The sequence below is a fragment of the Oenanthe melanoleuca genome, chromosome Z (assembly GCF_029582105.1).
Source record: "Oenanthe melanoleuca isolate GR-GAL-2019-014 chromosome Z, OMel1.0, whole genome shotgun sequence".
In the NCBI taxonomy this organism is placed as follows: domain Eukaryota; kingdom Metazoa; phylum Chordata; class Aves; order Passeriformes; family Muscicapidae; genus Oenanthe; species Oenanthe melanoleuca.
The window spans coordinates 57,489,262-57,515,227 of NC_079362.1; the positions used below are offsets into that span (position 1 = coordinate 57,489,262).

Here is a 25,966-nt window from a genome sequence, read left to right on the forward strand (position 1 = left end):
CTATTAAAGATGCACTGCAGCTTTCAGTCAAGGTGGTAGTCTGGGCCTGTCTTCTCTACCTAGCCATGTGCTTTCACAGGTCTTAAAAGCAGCAAAATTATTATATACAAGACTTCTGCCACTTTGCCAGTATAACAAGTGAATATGCCATTAGGGGGAGAATGACAGCAGGAAATGTAATTAAATAAAGCTGTTTTCTAGGAAAAGTGAATTAAAAATCCCATCCTTTTTTTTTTTTTTTCTTCCCTGCCACAATGAATCAGGTAGTTTTCCTCTTTAAAACAGTAAGACAGAGAAAACATGGAAAGACAGACAGATGAGACACTTTCTATTATGTGAAAGACTGGAACTGGAAATTAATTTTGCAGTGGCTATATTAAAAACCTTGCATATAGCTGCTGACTAAGTCAGTGCTTATTTTGGAAGATGTATCTGAATTTGACATTCAAGCATCAGAAATGTAATGTGTCCCCTCTAGCCTAATACGCAGTTTTACCAGAAATAGGATATGCTTACATAATAACCCACCTACTTTTAACTTAGCTACACAGCACTTACTTCTACAGCTACACAGCACAAAACTTGTTATCGTGATACCATTAGATACAACATTCCAGAAACAGTATCCAAGAGCCAATAAATTGGTATTCTTATATTTTTCCAAGATTTACAAACTACAGACCAAAGAGGGACCCATAACCTCCTCCCCTCCCCTCCCCTCCCCTCCCCTCCCCTCCCCTCCCCTCCCCTCCCCTCTCCTCTCCTCTCCTCTCCTCTCCTCTCCTCTCCTCTCCTCTCCTCTCCTCTCCTCTCCTCTCCTCTCCTCTCCTCCCCTCCCTCCCCTCCCCTCCCCTCCCCTCCCCTCCCCTCCCCTCCCCTCCCCTCCCCTCCCCTCCCCTCCCCTCCCCTCCCCTCCCCTCCCCTCCCCTCCCCTCCCCTCCCTCTCCTCTCCTCTCCTCTCCTCTCCTCTCCTCTCCTCTCCTCTCCTCTCCTCTCCTCTCCTCTCCTCTCCTCTCCTCTCCTCTCCTCTCCTCTCCTCTCCTCTCCTCTCCTCTCCTCTCCTCTCCTCTCCTCTCCTCTCCTCTCCTCTCCTCTCCTCTCCTCTCCTCTCGATATTACCTGTTGAACACAACAGACAGGTTTTTAATAAAAACACACAAATAATGCAATTTTCCACACAGCAAAAAATTGCACTGAAACTAAAGCAATCTAGATTATTAGTCAGGTGTCCTGTCAATAATTCTTTAGCAAAATATATATTTCTTTGCCTGTTTTTTGCCCTTGAAATAATATAAATATTCACATAAAGAAAATATAAATGAAAACAGATTGCCATGGTGGCATTTGCTGGTGTAGTACAGAGAACCGATCCCGAATTGCTCAATTCGATTTGAGTGATTGCAATATCCTCTCATTAATCTAATATCCTAATCCACACTTTTCCTTGCACTGGAAACATAATAAACTTGTTATTCACATCTGCGTCTCTGTGCAAAGGGAGAAGGCTCGGTGCAGCACAGAGGCAAAACATGATTTTTTTTTTTTTAATAGATTTTCCAGTATGAAAAAAATTAAAGGCTTAGAATAAACGGAGATCAGCTGAGGATTTTTGCTGAGGTCAGTCCAGTGGGGAGCAGAGCCGAGAAGAGTCACGGTGCCACCGAGCGGGTGGGCAGTCCCAAAAGGGCAGGGACACACAGGTGGCACCATGCCGAGGCAGCGGCGGGCGCCCGCGGTCTGCACCCAGCTCTGGTGCGAGCGGCATTCCAGCTTCCAGAGGCTACTCCGCAAGGTGAACTACCCATCCGGCAACCTCGGAAACTCCTTCTTCCCGGCTTACAGCCTTTTTTCTTAATGGACTGACGAAGCCTCCCCTTTCCCGCCGCGCGGTTCCCGGCAGGCAGCAGCGCCCGCCCCTCGGAGGATCCGGGCGGGCTCGGGGAAAAGCAGCGCCCGCCCCGCGGCGGCCCCGGGCGGGCCCGGCAGAGGCAGCGCGGCCGGGGCGCGGCGGGGCCGCTCCAGCCCTGTGGGGCGGGCTCTGCTGCCGCTCCCGCCCTGCCGGGCTGGGCGGGGCCGGAGCCTCCTTCCTGTTTCCGCTCGGAGTCCCGGAGCCCTCCAGGGCCGCGGTACCGCGGGGCAGCGGCGGGCGGGGCGGCCCCGGCAGCGCGGCTCGGGCGGGGGACGCCGGCGGCCGGGGGACATCGCCGTGCCCTCACGGCCCGTGTGTTCTCTCCGCGGGGAGCTCGCTCGGCCTTGGCCGCTCGGGAGGCCCGGAGGGTGCCCGGGCCGCAGGTGAGGCGGGGCGGGAGGCGGTCGGGCCGTTCGCCGGGAGCGCGGCGGGGCCGGCACCGCTGCGGGGTTCTGGCTGCCCGACCGCCCCCGGCTCAGCGCCCAGAGCCCCGCCGGGGCTCCCTGCTGGAACCTGCAGAGAGATAACCCAGCCGGGCTGGCCTCCCTTCACTTCCAGAGAACCACAGACCGCACTTTTTCCTTTTAGCAATATATTCTTGGTGGCTTTTGCAGCTCAGGTGGATTAAATGCCTAATTATTCTATAAGCACTGGACTTTAACGTAGGGTCAATGCTTTGTGTTACACTTCCACATACTATGCACAGCTTTTGTTTCTAGCGAAAATGGTCTTGCCCTTTGATGGTGAACAATGGCAGCCTATATTAGAATGGTACTTGGTATCGCAGACTCGTTAGGGTGGGAAGGGGCCTCTGGGGTCATCCAGTCCAACCCCACTGCCGAGGCAGGGTCACCTAGAGCAGGTGACACGGGAACCCGTCTGTGAGCTTTGTGTACCTCTAGAGGGAAACTCCACGTCCTCCCTGGACAGCCTATTCCAGTGCTCAGCCACCCTCAATGTAAAGTTGCTTTTTCCCACGTGAAGGTGGAACTTCCTGTGTTTTGTTCTTGTGCATGTGTGCTTTTATTTTGCTGAGTACTCTTTTTTTTTTTTTTTAATACTCCACAGGGTTTTCCCAATAGGAAAACAGGAAAGATGTTGGATATTAAGGCTTGGGCGGAGTACATCGTGGAGTGGGCTGCCAAGGACCCCTACGGCTTTCTCACGACCGTGATCTTGGCTCTCACGCCGCTGTTTGTAATCAGTGCAGCGCTGTCGTGGAAGCTTGCAAAAATGATTGAGGCCCGGGAACGAGAGCAAAAGAAGAAACAGAAACGCCAGGAGAACATTGCAAAAGCCAAACGAACAAAGAAGGATTAAATGGGCAAAAATGGCCTTCCTTGTGCAAAGAATCCACTTTTAAAATGAAATACTTGTACATTTTGTGTTGTGACTGTCCTTTGATACTTGATCCTGTTATTTCTTGAAGTATGAAATTTAATACTTCCAATGTATTTTTTCCTGCTGATTTGTGTTAAAATTTGCCCAAGTGACACTTGTTAGAGTAATTACATTTATTACTTGTATTCTAGTGCAGATTGCTTTTCTAAATTTGCATGTTAAATTAAAAAATTAACCACTTGGTTGGCTTTGGAGCTAGACTATTTTTTTTTCCTCTTAGCTCATCTATGACTTAACAAGTGTCTTAAAATTGTCAAGTTTAGGGGAAAATGTGAATAATAAACTGGATTACAGAAATGCAAGTTTTGGTATACCTTGAGCAGGGCTGTAGAGATGAGCTAGCTGTAGCATTTGATAGCAGACATGACTGATTTCCTTTAAGGTCACTGCCTGTGGCTGCTGCAGTGTCTTTGATGGTGCTTGTCTGCAGAAATAACCTACCTTATCTTTTCCTGTTTCCTGAACTAGGGGCCATCAACAGCCTTCAACTTCAGCCCAAGTTCTCGGAAACTGATTGCGTGTTCTTATTAACTTCATTTCTCTTAAGGCACTCACATTCTATAAAATACAGTACTGTTGTTTGGTCTTCCTTAACAATCACCTGAATGCTCCACCTGTAACTAATTTGTTTTTGCCTTCATAAACTTTTTATGCCTCAAAGAATAGCCATAAATGGGATGAGACCAAAGACCCAGGTGGCCTAGTGTTCTGAGTCCCAGAGACCTATAGCAGATGGCTGTGCAAGGATGATGCACAAGCTGGTTACTAACTTTCTGGCTACCTTTGATCTAAGACTTTTTTGTTCTCATGGCCCTTGAAACTCAGCTGCCTTACAGGTTGCAAGATTCTGACACAGTCAAAAAATTCAGGTGTGTGTTGTAAATACATCACAATTATTTAACCTTATTTCCTATTAATCTCTTCATAATAGAATTGATTAATTTTTCAAAGCCTAATTTTTTAATAATAGTCTGTGGTGGCCTCTATGTAGTCTAGTTCAAAAGAGCTTGTAGCAGTCATTAGGATTTTACATGTTGCATATTTCTAAACAGCAGCACGGTGCTGTGCATTCTAGCAGCTACTCTTTGATCAGGTTTAAAAATAAAACCTTAAAATAATACCATTGTTCAAATGAGGAGACCTATAGAGCTGGCTGACACCAAGGGGGATCAGAAGTGGGGAGTCTAACTGAAATTACTTTAAGTAAATGTGAAGTTGATCCCCTTTCAATTTTGTTGGTGAAAGCAAGCACTATTAAAATATGACATTTGGGCATTTTATAAATATGTGAGATTAAGTCTCCAAGTTTTGTATGAAATGTTGTCAAATATGTATGTGTTTGACCTTTGATACCTACATAGTTTGAAACAGAGGGAGAACTGATGAGGGATACACCTATAAATAAATTTGATACTTTTTGAAAAAATATTGTGTGGTCTTTATTTTTATTTGAACTTCTCAAACATCATCTGAACAAATAATCTGCACATTTTATGTATCTAAACTATGGCCAAAATTATCTAATCATTTAGGAAAGCCCACGGATACACCAGCAATAAAAACTAATTTTTTTTTAAAATATTCAGTCCCTTGTCTCAGACCTAGTGTTATTTTCCAGCGGCTTTATCAAGTACTTCTAGGTTCTATTATAGCAGTTACATGTAGTTTAACTGATTTTACCCTATGAAAATTGCTGTCTGCAAATCAAACATTCAAATATGTTGACTGTTTTAAGTTACAAGAACATCTCTACGACAAGTACAGTGCGTAATCAGTGTAGTGTCATAGTGATTCCTGTTAATGAAATCAACTTTTCCATCTGCTTGCCAGCGGAAAGCATGCTGGCACTGCCAAGGGATTTATTCTGAAAAGACATCTTGGCCAAGGTTTGGGAAAATGTAAGTGTACTGACTACAATTCTTACATCAAGAAGGGTTTTAAAACTAACTTAGTCTTCAAGGAAAAAACAATTTAGACTTTAAGAAAATTTAGATAGTCTTTTAATTATGAATTCAAGAGTAACTGATGGACAGCAACTGTCAAAACCAAACTTAGTTACACACCCTGTTCTTCACTAAACCCAAACAATTTACTTAGTCATGATTAAGCCCATTTGAAAAGTTCTGCAAAAGTAACTGAAACTGCTTTAATAATACTTTATTGCACTCCTGCATATAACAGCTGTGTATGTTGTCTGTTAAAATATTTATCCATTAACAGTACCTGTCCATTAAATTGCTTATTTATTTTGATTACTACCACTGCCTGGTGGCATCCAGGCACCTGGCTGGAAGGTATTTGCAGTGCTCGTGGGGTCCTGTGAGGGCTCCTTCTTTCCATAGTAAGGGGCAGATGCGTGGCCTTTAACCTGAGTATGACTTGGTTCAGCAATAAGTCCTTGCTCATATTCTTTGGCCTGAAGCAGCTTATCCTTTTCAGATACATCCTTGACTTTCTGTTTCATTTCTTCTCTGTAATTTTCATTCCTAAGAATCTCCTAAGAACAGAGGAGAAAGACAATTAGGTAAGTCAGAAACAAATGCAATACACAGTGTAGCAATAAAACATTTTAAGCAGTAATTTCTTAATTTTATAACCCACAATTTCAGGTATTAAAGTAAATACAAAAAGTAGCAAAATTAGTTGCCTTTCTACAACTGTAAATTCAACCCCATTTCAGAAGGTTCTTAATGTTTAGATCATCTTGTTGAAGAAAAACTGCACTGTAGTGTCCACTTCACTATTCTGTTGGAGCAAAAAGAAGAAATTAAAAAATTAAGTACAGTCATCAACGAATGTGAATGTACATTAAAAATAAGGCTATTTTTTGCATTGTTTCCTATGTAGAGTTGATACTTACAGCTATTTATCATTTGCATCTCTTCCTGTAATTCACTATGCCTTGGCGTTAGGTACCTGTGCCTCAGGGCACAGTTTTGGGACAAGCAGCTGTGCAACCTTTGGGGTCTTGCTAGTGCAAGACTACAAAGTAAGTGACTAAAATAACAAAACCACAGATTGGTCAGGTTGGAAAATAGTGCAGTGGGTCATTTGGTCCAACTTCATTCAACCTCCATGCTCCAACTCATCCCAGAGCACATGGCACAGGATTGTATCCAGATGGTGCTTGATTATTTCTGGTGAGGGAGACTACACAACCTCTCTGGTCAATCTGCTCCAGTGCTCGGTCAAGCCCACAGTAAAGAAGCTCTTCCTCACATTCAGGTGGAGCTTCCTGGGCATCAGTTTCTGCCCATTGCCTTTTGTCCTATTGCTTGGCACCACCGAGCAGAGCCTGGCTCCATCCTCTTGACACCCTCCCATCAGATACTGATAGACATTGATCAGGTCCCCTCTCAGTCATCTCTCCTCAGCTTTTCCTTGAAGGAGGGATCCTCCAGTCCCTCAATCAACTTCATTGCCCTCTGCTAGATCTGCTCAGGAAGTCCCATGTCTCTCTGGCCCTGAGGAGCCCAGAACTGGACACAGCACTCCAGGTGAGGCCTCACCAGAGCTGAGTGCAGGGACTGGATCAGCTTCCATGACCTGCTGGCAATGCTCCTTCCAGTGTCCCCCAGGATCCCATTGGATTTCTTGGCCACCAGCACATGTTGCTGGCTCATGGGCAGCTTGTTGTCCAGCAGGACCCCCAGGTCCTTCTCTGCAGAGCTGCTCCCCAGGCTGTGCTGGTGCCTGGGCTTGTTCCTCCCCAGGTGCAGGACCCTGCCCTTGCCTCTGCTGAATTTCAGAAGGCTCCTCTCTGCCCATCTCTCCAATCTGCTGAGGTTCTTCTGGGTTCTGCCATTCAACCAGTTCTCAACCCACCTCCACTCATCCAGCCCACACCTCTTGCATTTTCCTACAAGGATGTTGTGAGAGACAGTGCCAAAAGCTTTGCTGAAGTCGAGGTTCCACTGCACTCCCCTCCTCCATTCAGGCAGTTGTGTCATCAAAAAAGTCAATTAGGTTGGTCAAGCATGATTTATCTGCAGTGAATCCATGCTGACTGTTCCTGATCACCTTCCAGTCATCCATGCGGATAGAAATAGCCTCCAAAATGAAGAGAAAGGCTGAATTCATTTTTTCCAGATTACAAGTATATGGAAGAGTTAAACTGCACCAGTACACTCTTCTGAGAACAAGAGACCATGATACTATACTAGGAATTCAGGTGTTAAAATCCATGCGATACTGCCAAGAGTTGAAATAGCAACTATGAACACCTAGGAAAGCTTAAAAGACCATAATTAAAGAAAACCTTATGTAGGGGGTTGACCATGGCTGGATGCCAGATGCCCACCAGAGCTTGTCACTCCCCTCCACAGCTGGACAGAGAAGAGAAAATATAACGAAGAGTTCACAAGTTAAGGACTATGAGAGATCACACACCAAACACAAGCAAAACAGACTCCATCCTATTCCGGGATGAAGAGAAGCAAAGTAAGATCTTAAAATGACCTTCCCCACTACTCCTTCCTTCCCAGCTCTGTCTCCTCTCCCTAGCAAGTGGAGGGAGACAGGGAATGGGAGTTAAGGCTGGTTCATCATACATTCCTGCTACTGCTCAGGGAGTGGAGTCCTTCCCCTACAGCATCATGGGATCCCACCCATGGGAGACAGTTCTCCATGAACTTCTACAAATAAGTCCACCTGATGAGCAACAGTCCTCCCAAACGGCAGCAGTGTAGGCCTCTTCCATGGGCTGCAGTACTTCAGGCATAGCCTGTTCCAGCATAGTTCTCCTACAGGGTCACAAGTCCTACCAGGAAACCTGCTCCAGCATGGGCTCCTCTCTGCATGAGTGGGCAGGTCCCTGCCAGCACCTGCTCCAGCCCAGGCCTCCCACAGCCTCCTCCCAGGCATCCCCCTGCTCTTGTCTGGGTCTCCTCCAGGGGCTGCAGGTGGATCTCTGCATCCCCATGTTCCTCCAGGGGCTGCAGGTGGATCTCTGCATCCCCATGTTCCTCCAGGGGCTGCAGGTGGATCTCTGCATCCCCATGTTCCTCCAGGGGCTGCAGGGGCACAGCTGCCTCACCATGGGCTGCACCAGGGGCTGCAGGGGAACCTCAGCTCTGGCCCCTGGAGCACCTCCTGCCCCTCCTGCACTGACCTGGGGTGTCTGCAGAGCTGTTCCTCTCACATATCATCACCCTGCTCTTCTCTGAGCACAATTAGAACTCTGCAGAAATTTTTTAGGCCTCCTTAAGTATGTCACCAGAGAGGCATGACCACCATTTCTGATAGGCCCAGCCTTCATCAGAGGCACATCCATACTGGAACTGGTTGGGACTGTCTTTGCCAGATATGGAGGAAACTTCTGGCAGCTTCTCACAGAAGCCACCCCTGTAGCTGCCCTGCTACCAAAAACTGACTACACAAACCCAATATACCTTATCTTAGAGGTATCATGGAAAGTAACCTCTTTTCTTAATTCTTTGTTGCCTCTGTATTTAAATTCACAGATACACAGAGGTGGAACCCTTGGCATACAAATGGAAAATGGATGGAAATACACAAGTAATACACAAATGACTTCACAAACTGAAGAGGGGTGAAAATTCTCACATGCTCAAATAGAAATCTTGTCAAGCATTACAAGATAAAATTTTCAACAATCAGTATAGCAAAACCTCTTTGTGGCATCTCTCAATTCTATCCTTGTTTACCACAATCATTGATTTCAAGGAGTTACTCCTATGGTGCTTGTATTAAACCACTACTAAGAAACAACTAAAGCAAACACCTTTGTGATAACTGAAGACTGCCTCATTGTCTCTGCTAAAACAATGGGAAGTGATTTATTAAAATACAAACATAACCATTACTGTGAACAGCTACTAATTTAAAACCTCTTCAAGTGATTACTTCAACATAAAGTTAGTTTAGTCAGGTAAGAGCAGCTGTAACTAAACACAAATGCTCCAAGTCCATTTTAAATGTTGATATATAATTGTTCTCTGGTTTTCAGAGTCAAGCAAGGCTCTTATAATCAGCTCTCTGTGGACAAACTATAACTGTGATACAGTAAAATGAAAAAGTGGATCTTAAAAAAACCCAAAACAACATGAGAAATTATTCTTTTTAGCAACTGCAAAAAAACCCACCCTGAACTGAAGTAACTTATTCACAATTCTCTAAACAATCGACCAGAACAAAATTTCTCAACTACAAAATGTACACATTCATTTTTGGCATTAAACTCATGCCACTAACATGTACACTGAAATCACTGGATTACTGTACTCAAATTAAAGAAAACATGAATTGGAAATATGGGGTCAATTGGCATGCTAGAAAAACTGGGTCAAACACATTCTCACTTTGAGACTCCATTGCTAACCAATCCTTTACCATCTGATTTGTTATAAAAAGTAACCGAGGTTAATTTGTTTTAAAGTTAATTTGTTTGTGGGGCTTTTTCCTTTGTTTGTTTGTTTAAGTTACACTGTCAGGTTCAGAACATTTATATTCTCTCCTTCTCCAAGATGAATCACAGTATTTTATAAGATGGCTATCTTTACTGTAAACTGCCCCCAAATAAATTTTCCCCTAAAATATAAGTACATGAACATGTAATGTGCTCTGAGCATTAAGGGAAGTACAAAATCTTTCTGTTCAGCCCAGAAAACATATAGCTGGAGTTTTTTAAGGATTAGCTTGTTATTCCAACACTCTCTTTTTGTACAAATAAATTATATAAGCTCTTTGAAGCAGCAGTTCTCAAGAAGTACATGGCATCTAAAGAGCATCAGAAATGCCCTTCAACGTTTTTATTAAAAGAAAACTCTAAGAACTGGGGCTATGCTGCAAAACTAAAAAAAAACAAAAAATGCCTTAAGATATCCAGCCACATTTTAAAGCAGTTGAAATCCCTACATGCAAATATTCACTTTGAAATGTATCAGCTCCCAGCATATGGAATAGGATACACATGATATGCCAAGAGCTAGGTACAGCTACATGTTCTCCCGTTTATTTTTAGGTGGAAAGAAAAACAAGACATTTTATCACCACAGGTTGTCCAGCTTTGGTGATTATTTTAAGTTGTACGAGGTTTTTAACACTTTTAATGCTTGGAGCTGCAAGTCTTCCCTCCTTAGGAAGGCAGAGATTAAGAAAGTGATGTCTAAGGTTTTCTTGAAGAACATTATTATTAAGGAAATACCAAAGTAGTCCTTTGTGGAGTTTGAGGCAGCTGTTTTTCATCCACAGAACTGCTGATTCTGCATAATCTGACATCTTAGTATTGGTAACAGCTGCATGATCAAAGAATGCTCCTAGGAACAACACAGCACAGGACATGTCACTGCCCTCTGTTTCTGAAAAAGGCATCGGGCTGTATTTCCTGCCACCAGAATGAAATTTTCACTTTTGTAGCAAACTATGTATCTTTCAAAGCTCTCAGGTAACTCCAGCAGCTGAATTATATCACAAAGTATCCATGGTGGCATGGAAACTGTATTCACCTCCACTCCACACAAGGAGAAAAATCTAGAAAAAGGATTTTAGATGCCTACCTGATTGTACTGGAAGACCTGCTTTGTAGGGCCAGTACTTGGAATGCACTTTTGGAATGTTCTTTTGGTCTTAAAGACTCCCATACTGTCACTTCTTTGCCTTTCCTGAATAAACTTGTCGCCTAATTAGTTCCTCTTGGAAGGAAGATGTCACAAATACCAAAGAAGGTTCTCTAGACACAGAGATGTGTAGTGTCTATGGGGAAGGGTTTAAAGATTACTTTAAGATTGGCACTTTCCAGAAGGTTTTCTAAAGACACTAAACCTAACCATCTAATTTAAAGAGCTTTATTTATTACTAATTTTGAGGAAAATGTCATATTTCTTTTCAGATGAGTATTTGGATTAAATTAATGATTTAATTTTGATTTAATTTTAATTTTGAATTTTATTGAATTAAATTTATGTTGTCTTAGAAACTATTTCAACACCTAAAATTATCATAAGTTGAATTACTCATGATTTCTCTTGATTTGAATCATGTTAGGTAGTTACTGTTGGATGCCAGAATTGAGAAACAGCTGGACAAATTAATGATTTTTGAACTATAGACAGTGTACTTCATAGAATACTTACATTTTGTGTTTAGTTTGAATATTTTATATTTAATCATGAATGAACTTGAATTTAGAACTCTGCCTGTTAAAAATTCATACCTGTAGGTTGACAAAAATTAAAAAAATAACAAATTGAATGAAAAAAATGGGCAGAGTATTAAAAAACTGATGTAAGATAATTAAACATGTCAAAATTTTTCTTCATTATCAAATTACCTGAAACTCAGGCAAAATGCTAGAAGTTAAGTTGAATCACTATTTTTTAGAATATCACCAAGCAATTAAACTAAACTCCATTTTCCAGTTTGACAAGTTAAATAGGCGAGATGAAATAATTGGCTGTTATATCATATTTCAAGAGCAGGAGGCGGAGGGAGGATCTCATCTTTGGGAAGTACTGAATGTTCTTATCCAGGGCAGGTCTTGATAAGTTAGCAACTGACCACGAGGCCAGCAGTACCAGCTTGGGAATGAGAAATAATGCAGTAAATGAAAAGCTGCCACTGCGTGGTAGAAACAAAGGAGCAGTTTGAAATAGAAGGGCTTATCTGGATCAGCCAAAATAGTTATTTAAACCAAATACTGACTCAACTGACTGCTAATTTAATAAAGAACATACACTAAATATGCTTGGTCCATCAAGAAACAACATTAATCAAATCAATGTAAGATTTGCTTTACGCACGTTCCATTTTTGAGCAAATCTCTGATCAGTTACAATATTTAGTTTTACATGCAGTGCTAATACCACATTTACTACCAAGCTAAATCAGTTAAATATTAATCACAACTCACAGTAATTTTTATTTAAATTAAGTCTGCAGACAAGCAGTGCTTATTATTACTGAAGTACTATAGTGCTAGATATGAACTAGATATGAATCCCTGGCATGAGCTGACATAGTTTCTAGGGCACCACGGAGTAACACATATGTGTTTGGCAAGAACATGTAGGAAGAGGCAATGGAAGAGACACTGGACTGTAAAGCATACCACTAACATGTTCAGACATGAACTATTTTTAAAATTCTGCAAAGATATTTGTCCAAAAGTACACATATATTCAAGATCACAGATGAAACCACAGAAGCAGCAAAAAAACACACACTAGTCCGGTGCCACTGCACTCTGCTCTGAATACAGGGCAGTGCATAGCCCTGATCCCCACAGAGCAAACAAGGATCTGCAGCTGTGATTCAGTCACAGTTTGGTCCTTGCTTCCCCTAGTCTACATATGATGCAATCTGTACCAGCCCTTTTCCTGGTACGCTTCACTTTGCCCTCCACCCCCGCTCAGCTGTGCTGCCAGTGAATCAGGACACAGAGCCAGTGCTCCACGTACTCCTTTCCACAGGGATAGGGGAAGAAGAGCACCAGCAATTCTTTCCTCTACAGCCTTAGAATCTGCAGCATGGGCAATCTGGAAGCAATGGATAAAGTGGTGCTTCAATACTCCTCTGTGGAGTTGACAAGCAGTTATGTTCAAACTTGAAGAGAAAGTTAAAGTGAACAAGAAAAAATCTAAAAGATGATGGCTCCTGCAAATGCTCAATTTATTTTTTTTTTTATTGACTTCTATGACTACTCCCTTCTATTTAAGGTCTTCGTAGCTCAGTTCTTTATATTGTCAAATTCTATTACCTTTTTGCACTAAATAACAATCCTCTCTGGAATCATGCATGATTTACTATGCAAAATGCTATTTAGTGTAACCTAAGTTATCGAATATGGCCCAACTCCTGGTTGTGATTCTGGACAATAATGGTAAGAAATATTTTGCTCAGAGACATGTTTATCTCTGTGCTCTTAAAGTATTTTTTCCTTGAACTGTTAATCATACTGTGCAGCTTTTGGTGGCTTCAGGAGTGAATTACTCATGTGCTAAGCCCTGGTCTCTATGTAAGAATGTACAATCTCCATGTCAGTGTTCTCATTTTACAGCTTCTCAACTGAAGCATCTGAAAGCATATAACTATATGCAAAACTATAACATGCAATCCCAACAGTGTCAAACAAAGCATTTTTCTAAATGCTTTCTATTCTATTCTCCTTAAAGGAATGTAAATTCTGTGTAAACAATCTACATGAATGAACCTACTTTTGATCATGCCATCTCTCATACCATAAGTATTACAATAAGTAACACTTACGATCAAACAAATGGGAAGAGTGGATATACATTGTGGGAACTAAATAGGATTTGATTTCAATGTAATTATTCAGGGGTTTAGAGGAAGAAACCTTATGCTTATTACAACTCACTGAAGTATGTTTTTTCCTCGCTTGACCAGGTGTTTGCCAAAAGAGATAATTATGGATATCCTAGAAATAGTTTGAAAGAATAGAGGTGTCATCACAGAAGTTTTTTTTTTTTAGCATTTCACCTTCGATCCAACTGTGCAATTCAGAACTCACTAAATTTTATGACTGTATAACAAGTACACACTGCCAGAGAAAAGGAGCCATTTACTGTGATTTTCAATTTCAAACTATTTTCAGGGTCTTGATGCTAATTAAAGGAACATCAATTCTTCTTTACTTCCCATGAAATATTAATATAACACATACAAGCATACAGAGCAACACAGTTCAAACAGATTTGTGGCTGTGCAGCTCCGTGTGTGCTAAAGAGGAAGCAGAAACTATATCAACAGGGAAGTGCTATCTAGTACAAAGATCTGTGTGCACAGAAATGTGTTACCATGGGTTCACACCTAGCACTTTCAGGATACCACCTTGGTGGGTCCAGAGATAAACCACATTTCTCTCCATACTAGTTTCTCTCAGCATTACCATAATTGCAAGTTTCCTAAGTAGTTTTCTGACACACCAAGAAAGTTTGTAAATTTATTTTTGTCTCCATTCTACAGACATGGCTTAAATAATGTCAAGTTTCGCAGACACCCTTGAACCTCAGGACATTGCCAGAAGTAGTGTGTAGCTATAAGATCTGTTATAGGAGAAAACAAGGGTTAGATTTTTAAATACATTTGGATATCTTGTGTTATAGATGGCAGAATTCTTAAAAAGCCTCTACAAATCTGATGCCCTCTGAAATAAGAAAAATAATCAAATAGAAATTAGGCATAGAAAGGCCTGAAGAGAGAAGGTTTCTTCCCTGTCTTCACAAGCATATTTTCTTTCCTTTCCAAACAAGATGTGAAAAATCCAAAATATGAAGATCACATGTTTAAAGTCAGTAGAGAAATCTGTATCCAAAAGAAAATCCGGGAGGTAGGATCATATGCAAGACAGCACATTTGCATTTACCTTAAAAATTTTTGGATGAGCTATACAGAAGGTAGACTATGGCTCAAAGAATGGAAGGGAATATCCACTTATAGAAATAATTTGCATGGATGGAACATCCTTTCTATAAAACAACTGCTGTATCTCAAGACAACTTTCAATAAATTCTGACAACATTAAAGCTTAGCAGGTGAAATAATATGCATGTGAAGGGATAAATTATTAAATCTGCTTCCACAAAACAGCATTTGATTAAAACTATTTTAATATTTGCAGCCTTTAAAACATTTTCATTAATTTAAAACTGTAGGGTCTGTAGACAATGACATATTTCCTATTTGCCAAAACACTTGCTACATACATCTAGTTTCCTACACACATAATAAAGAAATGCATTAGTCAACTTAGTTATGAATCCCTAATTAAACTGGTTAAAATATACAGCTGCAGAGGAATAAAGGTAATGATTTTTCTCAGCCAACCATGTATGATCACACTCAATATGCATACAAAGGATGCTACAGTACTGCAAAAATATACATATTCAAATTCAGATTCTCACTGTTATTAAGGAGTAAATATACTGTACACATACTGTACACATGCTCAGACAGGGCAAAGGCCTGATCCTATATCAAGACAGATTCCCTGATTGCCATAGGATCAGAGCATGTTTAAGCAGAACATAAGAAACAATATGATCTGCACTAATTTGCCAAGTTATCACATTTATTATAACTGAGTTAAGACTTGCCTAAATTTCAAGCTGTAGAAAAATCAAAAGGCAACCAACTGTTAACCAGTACCCCAGAAAATTATCTTAAAGCCCAAGGCTTCCAGCATTAGCATTCCTTATGTAACTGGCCAGGTTAGAAATAACCAAGGTGACGAGCAGCATTCACGAGTTATGTCTAGCCAGACACAGAAGGTCAAGTGAGTTCCTTCAAAAATGGGGAAAAAGGGATGGGTGCACAAGGAGGAAAGAAACCACTAAGGATTTAACACTGCACAAGCTCACTTAGAGTATTCTTCCATTAAAAAAAAAAAAAGAGAGAAACTAAAGAAAGAAAGAGGTAAAGCAACTCCTTCTGAGCAAAAGTGAAAGCTTTATAATGGAAACAAGCAAACAAACAAACAAAAAAATCAGTTAGGTGTTTGTGGGAGAAAGAATGGCCTGAATACAAAACATGATCAAGTCTCAAGAAAATCACCAACAGACTTAACTTGATGTCATGACCCAACTGCTCTGACCACTGTCAGGGAGGAACAACTCACATTTGTTCTCACTTAAATGACTGACATGTCCCGATGATTATGAATGACATTTAGTAGCCCACAGTATTTACCAAACCATTGGTTCCCAACATGTGGTTATCAGTGTGACCAGTAAGATCCAATCACTTTGTGAAGCTGTATCTCTGCAATATTTTCAATTAAAAATTCATCATAGACCTCATCATGAAACCTACTGAGCAGTTGGGCAACGTGTATCCTCAATAGCCAAGGGCTAATAAAAGATAAGATAGACAAATATCTTAAAAACCCCATAATATTGATATTTTGACAAATATAAAAAAACCCCATATATAAGCTTTAAAGGGGGGAATGGTAGGCTAACAGAAGTGGATCAGAAATTGCAATTAAGTTTAATATATGCCATTTGATGTAGCAAAAAGAAAAATTATGAGCAAAGGACAGAGAGGAAGGAGAGGAAAAGAGAGCAAAACCATCCAAAAAAGTATTTTTACAGACTGTAAAGGCAGGAACATTGGCACAGCTCCAGAAACTTAAGCTTTAGGAACTTTAGGTTTGTTACAATAAGATGTTGACAGCATGTCATTAAATAAATATCATTAAAGGAAAAATGCAAAATCTGTGGGCTTTACATCCTTTTTCAAAAATAGTCTGGTCTTATGAGAAATACACAAAAGAACAAGGAGTTTTGTTATACAGGGTTTCAACGTGGAATATGGCACAAATATTCCCTTGTTTCATAGCTGTCAAACAGCTATGAAACCATACCATCTTTACTGTCAAAAGGGGAATATAATATGGAATAGCAGCCAGTAAAGTTTATGTAGCTAAAACCCTAACACAAATCAGCCCCAAAACCAGAGACCAAACAGTGTGTTACGTGTGCTTCACTACTATAATTATATTTATGATGATATTGTGATGTAAGAGTTTGTGCCAGTTTCAAATTAGGAGAAAAGTAGATCATTTATAGTGTCCCACACTATTCTCTGTAAAACAGAGAAAAAAAAATTAGGCTTTGCTATCACACATTAAATATATGACTGGAGGACTCTTTTTAAAATATTAGCAAGAATTTTTAATGTATACATATATATTTGAACTACTTTTTCTTACACAGGACAAAAACTATTTAGAGATCACTTGAAAAGATAACTATTTTCAAATTCCTAGTTTATAATTTCTGCTCTGTGATACGGTCAATGCACAGCCCTGCAGGTAAAGTATCTAGCTGTTAAATTATTTCTCAGATCTATTATCTCACAAAACTAAAAATATAAGAAGTCCTGTAACTCTGAATACACCATTAGTCACAGCAATATTTCACTCTCCATAAACTGCTTTTTCTGGAAGGTAAAATATTTAGAACACTATTGTTCTACAGTTCTCTCACCTGTGGAGACTTCTTTCTCCCTATTTCAAAAATGAACCAACACTTCTAGCACCAGAAGGAGTTTTATTGCATCAATTCCAGACCCAAAACTGCTTGCCTTAGAGCAGGTCTACCTTAGAGCAATTATCACAGCAGCCTGGGTCACAGAAATGATAGAACAAAAGACACAACACCTCCCATCTTCAACTATAACATTAAGTAGTAATTTCAACAATAAAAGTTGTTTGCATACAGTTAAGTTGGTATAAGCCAGAAATAATTAAAATAAATCCAATGTTAGATGGAACAACGGTTGTATCAGTTCCATGGCTCTACATAAGTAACTAGATTGGGGAGGGAAGGGAAAAAAATTAAAAAATAGAAAACCAAACCCACGTTTACTACTAGATGTCTAGTGTGTAGTGTCACTGTGTATTTTCATCAACTAGGCAAGGAATATACTAAATTCTCTGTGTTTCATTACAACAACTGAAAATTTAAAGACATTTCATCTCACCTCAATGGTGGGTGGATCTTCTCTCTTTTTTCTTATCCATGCTGGAAAAAAAAAATCAAATTGATTATTTCAAAGATTATAAACAGTAGTAAAACCCAAAATGATTATGGATTTATAATAGAAAGAAAATGTTTATGAAAAAATTACAATAGAATTCACCACAACCTGACAAACTTGACATTTCCCAAAACGTAGGCACAAGATGTTATTTCCTGTTCCTATACTTCATCATCAGAGAAGGGAGGCATGGGGGATGGTGTCACCTCTGTGTAGAGACCTTGGGCACAGTTTACACATCACCTCAGTCTTCAAAACAGGGCTTAAAAAGCAGGGCTTTTGGCACAGGGTTATTGTTGAGCTTGCAATACAGAGTTGAGGTACACCCTAAGAAAATGGCAAGCTGACTGATGGAAAGTAAGAATAGCCTTAGACCACTCTGGAAAAACAGGATTCCTATACATGCTTCAGGTATTCTTAAAGCTGAAAACCTTTTTATGTAACCACCAGGTAATGTAGTAACCTTTTTTACTTACTACCAGAATTCCTTTGCAGGCATGAAAGGTACAGCCCCTGTACAGACCTGACTGCAGGACTGCAGAGCCTGGACTGAAGCACATCCTGTGGCCCTGTGGGATTACCCTCTCCCAGGAGGGGTGGGTACTGTGACTGGGGGAAGGATCCTCCATGTCAGTTAATTCATGCTGGAAAAGACAGCAGAGGGATGGAGGAATAAAAGCAGTGGCAATGACAGTTGTCCTGCTGGTCAGATTTTCTGAACAAGTCCACAGACATTTGCCCACTCCCATCATTAACATTCCTGTGTTAGCTGGGACTGTCAAGAGGCAACAATCCAGATACCTCATTGCAGAAGCTGACAGGTCTCCCTTTCTGCAGTCAATGAATTAAGGGAGAGAGCTCCAACTATTACAGACATTAGTTAGAGGAACGACCTGACACCACTCTTTACAAATACCACTACTCTACCATTTTTTAATCCATGCAATTGGCAGGTTCTTGGATAATTCAAAGACATTTGTCTTTTCTGCCCAAATTTTTCAAATTACTTAGTAGCAGAATGCAAGTAGCCAGTAATGAACAGAATGACAAACATAAGGAAAGCCACTTCCAAGTGCTGAGATGCAGCAAAATGTTATTTCATATGCTTGTTTTGATAATTAAGATTTTTGTTACCATGCTTGAAAATTAAAGCAAAAATAACATTTTGCGATAATCCACTCAAATTTCTGGCCTCACTTGTTGCCATCTATAAAGTTTCAGAATGCTTTAAGAAGTAACTAGTCCATATCTTAATTTTCTAATACCATCTTTGCTATATTTTGAGAGGAACCAGGGAATTATTTAGAGAAGCCTAAGACACTAAAACCAGCAGAGAGCCATAACATCATCTCACTTCTGAAAATGCAATTACTCAGAAGGTGAAACACTAAACACCATGGATTCAGCAGCAGTATGCAACTAGTTTTAGGGAGAATACCTTCCAATTAACATATGAACAAACAGCAGAACAGCTTGGAATTTAGCCAGGACAGCAAGGTCAACAGCCTTGGTTAACAGTAAATTTTAATAGTAAAATACCTGTAAAGATATGAAGCAAGGTAATACTTTTTGGTTCTTGTATATCAGATGCCACTTCCTGAAGATATGTACTTTTAAATGTCTTTCTCAAACTATTTTTCTTAAAAGCAGTCCCTGTCATCTCTTCTCAGTGGTCCTAACAAAAAATAGATCCAAACTTGTCATTGTGGAGAAGTGACAGAGCTATGAACAGTCAACATCACCCTTTCTGCAAGTTTTATGTCAGTGGAAAGAAAAACAGCTCATTAAGGTAATTCAAAATACAACTAAGAGATATTCTATTAAATCTATAGAACTAGAGAATTTTTTGCATGTACATGTAGCATTTACAAACATTTAAATTTTGCAAGGATTTCAAACTGCAAAATCTGGCAAGATGAGACACTAAACTGAGACTGTCACTTCTCAGCTGATAGCCTTGCATATACTCTGTAAAAAAAAATCAGGCTATTGAAGGAAAATCTTGTCACATAAGCCTTTCCTCCTGACAGAAGTTACCTTCATCTGTACTTAGCAACAGTTTCAGAATACTGAAATACTTAGCGACATCATTCAAAATAAGGCAAAAAGTAGTAGAGTTTTCAGATATAGCAAAGTTTGTATACTAGACACTAATCAATAAAAGATACAGCTGGAGGGAAAAAAAGGAAAAATACTAGTTCAAAGTGTCTCATAAAAAGTAAAGCTTTAAACCATCAAAATTTAACAGATTACTTTCAACAAAATATCATCTTCTACCTTGCATGATTTGCTTCTGACCTATGGGATAGGATAGTTTTCAATTCCACAGCTCTCAGCATGCAAAAATTTATTTACCTTTTTTGAAATTCCCAGTATTCTCTTAAAAGACCAGCTGCATTTTAATTTCAAATTATTATAATAACTGATCCCTAAAGAAAGAATTTTAAATACTCCAAAACTTAAGCTGCAGTTAGAAAGTACTGCTGAAATATAAACATTACAATAGATTTTCTTTCAGGAGTGCCTGTCACTTTCAGCAGTTATTTGACTAATGATTTTCAGATGAACGGAACACTTCTAGTACATGATTTTATTATTTAATTATCTACCTTGTCTAAAAAGCTGCAAACAAAACAGTGAAGGCAACACAAGCACATATGTTCTGTGAACAGAACACATTTTCATTCATTAACTGAACTCAGTACCAACTCACAAAAGCAAAGAAACAAACCTTAATTTAGGCAGAATTTTCACAACAAACATATCATAAAAGAACTGCATCTATTTAAATCCATAAATAATGCACACAGTTTTAACACTGTGCTCCTTTTCTTTCCAGTTACAACACTTGAATACATGGTTTTATTGGAGCTATTAACCTTCAGTTTTTCTAATAAATGTCAGGAGTACAAATCTTTTTCAGCATAACGATACATAAAACTTGTCAGCATGAATATTAATACTATTTTCTGAATTACTACAAGTAAATTAATTTTAATATCTCTCATGAACTGCATAAGAAAGCCATTATTTAATGAAGATTTCTTCACTGCCATGTAGCTGAGGGAGGAATATAGAACAAGAATTTACTAAAATCTTCTTATATCCACAAGTTAGATTTAACATCATCATATTCCTCTATGCAAACTCACTTCTCAAATATTCTTCATAAAGCTCAACATGCAATACAAGTTTAAAAGCAAAGAAAACATCATCTGATTTCAGTACATTTTAGAACACTGCAGTTTAGCATCTACTAGTTTTTAGATCAGTCTTTAAAAAAGAATACATTTTACTAATAATTCACCTGACCACTCCTTAATCTTCAGGGATAAGAATGGGAGGACTCTAATATACTTAATTCTCACCAGTTTTTATGTTGTTCTCTTTGAGACAGGAGGATTTTTAAAAGCCTTTCACATCTTTGATTTTTAAGTTATCAATAAAATTTTGAGCACTCAACACATGGTTCAAAAAAAGCACCAACACTTCATTACTCAGGTATAAGAGAAATTCATGGTAGCAAAGGGAGAATGAAAGTGTACAGAAATATAACCAGTTTCCTATTGAGTTACCACTAGGTTTAACAAAATTCAAATAAATAATATATTGAGGTATATATAATTTGCATCTCTTTGGGAAATATATCTGTGTATACAGTTGAGTAAAGAAAAGGTCTTGCATGTTTCTTTATGATCTCCATTACACCTTTGGTGAATGCACTTTTAAATTACTGAACAGCTTTATACCACAGTCAAATATTTGTTGATGGAAACAAGGTAGGTAGGTGCTTTATTAAATTTTATTTGAAAAACATATGCACACATTCATATACTTAATTAGAAGTTGACAGTTGTAGCTGGGAAGAATTGTTACATGACATTCCCATTCCCCAAGCTAATAAAACAAAATGCCTTCACCACTGTCAGCCAAGATGCATTAAACCTGGCAGAGAAGGAAACATGTATGTACTGAGTGCAACCAAAACATCTGGCCCTCAGAGCCTTGGCAAAATGAATCATTGCAGCCATTTAAAACTGCTGCAATTTTATCTGGATGCACTCATTCTAATTCCACCTTTATCTAAAAGGAATTTTGCAAGTAAGCTGGACATTTCCCATCTTGAGACATTTGCATTCTTTCATCAGCACTCATCTGCATTCTTACTAGTATGCATGAAATTTTCATTGAACTTTAAGACTCCTACTGGCAGATAATAGAATTAAAGAATTCCCATGCAAATTAAGAATCCCATTAATCACTAAATGTTACCAAGAAAAAGAAAAGACAGATTAGGAGTAGATGGCAATAAAATGCTCCATGAAGCTGCCATCTCCTGAATCTCTGTGGTATGTAAAACTACAGATCTTCCCTCATGAGCACTATTGACATGTCTTGAGGAGGCAAATTATACATTCTTCAGTAAGTGAACATTCAGAACTAAAATACAGAAATGTTATCTGTTGTGTACATCCATACTGCCTAAGGAAAAGTAGGCACTCACACTATGAAGTAAAATACAAGAGACTTCACTGAAACAAAACTAGGCAATATTTGTATTATACATATGGATTGTATTCTAAATTTAAAACTACAGTACATGGGAAATATACTTTTAGATTTTTAATATTAAAATTAATTCAATTTTATGTGAACAAAGAACTAACACTAAGGATAACAAAAGCGATTCTATTTTAGTTTTACAAAAGCCTGAATGGACATTTCAGAACTTTTCATAAAATTCACTGGTCTGAGAATGTAGACAATTCAACCATGCAGAGGACTTAAAACTAACATCTTCAGGATAAAATTTTCAGACAAGTCTTTCAGGAGTAAACCCTTGGCCTTGTATTCAGTAAGCTCCCAGGACCAGTACACAGAGTCAAAGAAACAGCTTGCACAGATTGCACCTGTGATCTGGATGATGCTTTAGAGCTTTCTACTTGGTCTCTTTTACCTTATTACATGTTTAAGACTTGATAAATACAGCACCAGAATCAGTTCCTTAGGTTACCAGCTGCCCAAGTGGAATGTCTGAGGTACAGAATCAGATTTAACTTGGTCCCTCTTCCAGCTTCTCTGTTGCTACTCCTACTATTCTTTGTCCCTGGTTTTGTGAAAACTCTCCTCACACATGTGATGCCTGTAAGTATTTCCAGGGATGCTACTTTTATTAATTTTGGTCACAAGAGGTTTCTTTTTTAGTCATACAGTCGGTTGTATGGCTGTGCAGGGTAACAAAGAAAGGGAAAGGGTGCTGGGATGACTGATTTTAAATGAGGTGGCCACTAAGAATTGTCCAGAAGTAAAAAAAGAACAGAGTCCTGGCAGAACAAAGACAGTACAGATAAAAGCAGCTCTCCACAGGTCCCAAGAAAATGAGGACATAAAGCAACAGACTCTTCAGCACAGTCCTAAAAACAAAAAGCCTGAGACAGGAAGGAGAGCTAGCCAAAACTTAAGCAGAGGACATGGATGTCAAAATACATACACAGGGCTTGAAAAGGAGGGCCCTGGAGGTGTAAGTGTGTGCCTAGCAGACTCCAAAAGCAAAGAGAAAACAAAGTAAGACATATTTAATAAGTTTTTAAACTTATATTCATTTTTTACTGTTCAGAGGAAACAGCAAATATTTTAGAACTCCTTCTGCAAAGTCTCATGCTATTTGCTGGAATGATCAGCATCCATAATAGCACGACTTATAACATGAACACCCACAGAAGGAATGTACTGGGAAATTTTCAAGCATCTGGACAGAAGACACACAGTGAAAGTTCAACACAGGTCCTGTAGACCCGGAAAACTTCTAGACCAATCTTAGAGTGAAAAAAATTGGGACAGAAATGTAATGAGCATTTCAAAAAAGAGTGTCTAAAAATCTTGAATCAAACTGTTCTCACTCAGATAACTGGCTTCTAAAAAAATATTTGAACTATCTACACTTTTCATTCCTTCTTATTTTTAACTAATTCAGAAATATTTTTTTACAGGAGACAAAAAAGAAGCAATGGTGAATTGAAATTCAGAGCATCCTATATCCTTCATACCTCACAATATGTAGCAAAGACATAATAGTTCTTTGAACAGCTTCCATACCCATAGCAGAAGTACCAGTTTTGGCTTTTTAAAATTCTACATCCACAAAACTGTTTGCAAAGGTTATACTAGCATTGGACAAAAAAGTACAGGTTAGCCTTTTTTCCAGAATTCCCATCTTTGTCTCTCAGAAGCACTACACACTCATTCTGTTTAATAAATGCACCAGGGAAAAAAGTATCTCTTCTTTCTGGAGAAATTCAGTACTGTTGTTGTTGAGGAATGGTACTCCCCAATTTAGTTTTCCCATGAAAGCTGCCCAAATCACACTGCTGCCTGTTTGCTCCCTCTTCCCCTCCTCTTCCGCCCTTTCCCACTTGAAGATGGCCTGGGAGGAGGATGGCAGGCACAAATGACAGAGATCATGGGGTGAGATAACAATTTACTGGAAACAGCAATAAGATAATAAACATTATTGATACTAATAATAAAAGCATACAAAAGTAATTTACATGCAAAATGCTCGCCAAGGTTGATGTGAGATGGCTACAGCCATGTTTTTTCCCAACCAGAAGCCACACCTTTTTTCTCAGAAGCCTGAGGTGATGTGGTATAACATCTGGATTCTGGCCGCACCCCATCAGCCACACCCTCTCCTGGTGATTGCAAAAAAATCAACTCCGTCCATGGCCAGAATCAGAGCAAATACTTAAGAGGAAAAGACTATTACTCAATATGCAAATTTTCCTTTCCTCTGTGGATTCTTTGTATTTGCTGACAATACCACAACGAGAAAACCTCACAGCTGCAAAGATGAGGAAGTTAAACAATAAAACTGTAAACATAGCTCATAAAAACAGGACTGGCCAGTTAATTGCTTCTTCTCTAAAACAAACCAGAACAGGATGCCTTGATTTGAAAAGTGTATTTCAGGTCTGGCAGCTGCAGTTCTTTAGGTAAGTCCATATGCCCATGAGGGTATGTGATATTTGACTTCAAGGTCTTGTCACACACAACCTCCCAAAAAATTTTCCAGGCATCACACTGTCAAATCACATGGATTTGTGCTAAATTTCTGAAGGGAGGTACAGCAAAGGCTTTTTAGTACTACACAGATCCCAATAGCACGAAGCAATGGGTTTGTATGACAATTTGGTTGAACACTTCACTCTAAGGCCATTTGTGGAAGGATAACTAGCCCACAGCCATTTGAGACAATCTTACTGTCTGTGTTGTGTTCCTGTTAATTCCAGCCAAGTGCAGACAGAGACTACTGAACTGTTCTGGATGAAAATTCACTCACAGGAGAGCAGAGTTACCTGAAGCTTCATATATACTTCTTGTCTGTGGTGCAGTCTTTGCACGACAGTCACAGAGAACTAAGATGAACACTGATGGCTAGAAAACTTTTGGATGAGCTAAAAGACCTTCAGAAAGCTGGATAAATAGCATTCATCCATTCAAGTACCAGATGACTTAGTTAGAACAAGCCTAAAAGGCTGCTGCTCTCCTTCAGAAGATGGCTCTCTTGGACTGACAAAGAACCAGAAACAACTAGAGCAAGACTTGCCCACTGCGGGTACTGCAGCAGTAGATGACAGAAACTGTTGATACTGTAGTTACACCATAGTTGGCAAACATTGCCAGTAGTGTTGAAACACCTTTCAGAAGCTTTCAGCTCTTAATGCTAGCCTCAGTTGATCACAGCAAAAAAATCCTAGGAATTAGTGTAATGATAGATAGTACAAGACAAGAATGTTTTCTATTTCTCTACTTATTCCATGAAGGGATATAATGAGCCTGAAGTTTTCTCCTTCCTCAGTATCATCTCCTCAGAGAAGAGCATCAAGCATAAAGAAAAAAGAATGAGGTAAAGTAGGTATACTAAGACATTTCTTCAAAACATGTTGTAGACTTTATTCATTTGCAGGTCATTGACAAATTAAACTACAGTAATATCTGTGCACAAGAATAATCTTTCTTCCACCAATACTTTTAATGTCTTATGGAACTTGTGCAAACTTCCAGCGAGCAGAATAGTCAATGACAAGGAATTCCAGAGCTTAAATACAGACTGTTTAAAATCTGTTGGTTTTA

General features: G+C 39.4%; 2 protein-coding genes across 7 annotated transcripts in view; one reads left to right on the plus strand and one right to left on the minus strand.

The window, feature by feature from the left end:
* The first annotated feature begins 2,082 nt into the window (after window positions 1–2,082).
* SMIM15 (small integral membrane protein 15) lies at window positions 2,083–3,491 on the plus strand. Of its 2 annotated transcripts, XM_056513768.1 has the most exons (3): window positions 2,083–2,125; window positions 2,238–2,292; window positions 2,978–3,491. In XM_056513768.1, exon 3 carries the CDS (start codon window positions 3,005–3,007, stop codon window positions 3,227–3,229), a length of 225 nt encoding a protein of 74 aa, XP_056369743.1. In that variant the 5' UTR covers window positions 2,083–2,125; window positions 2,238–2,292; window positions 2,978–3,004; the 3' UTR covers window positions 3,230–3,491. The 2 variants fall into 2 exon arrangements, with proteins under 2 accessions (XP_056369743.1, XP_056369742.1); XM_056513767.1 differs by lacking the exon at window positions 2,083–2,125 and having other exon boundaries at window positions 2,135–2,292.
* A 1,802-nt stretch (window positions 3,492–5,293) lies between these two features.
* NDUFAF2 (NADH:ubiquinone oxidoreductase complex assembly factor 2) overlaps window positions 5,294–25,966 on the minus strand; it is a 56,436-nt gene continuing 35,763 nt past the window's right edge. For 3 of the 5 annotated variants that reach the window (XM_056513763.1, XM_056513764.1, XM_056513765.1), the window contains 3 exons: window positions 19,373–19,508; window positions 17,777–17,817; window positions 5,294–5,807 (listed from right to left, as the gene is read on the minus strand). In XM_056513763.1, the coding sequence (XP_056369738.1) occupies window positions 5,550–5,807; window positions 17,777–17,817; window positions 19,373–19,493 (420 nt within the window). In that variant the 5' untranslated portion in view covers window positions 19,494–19,508 and the 3' untranslated portion in view covers window positions 5,294–5,549. The remainder of the gene's footprint in view (window positions 5,808–17,776; window positions 17,818–19,372; window positions 19,509–25,966) is intronic. The other 2 variants (XM_056513761.1, XM_056513762.1) reach the window with 1 other exon arrangement.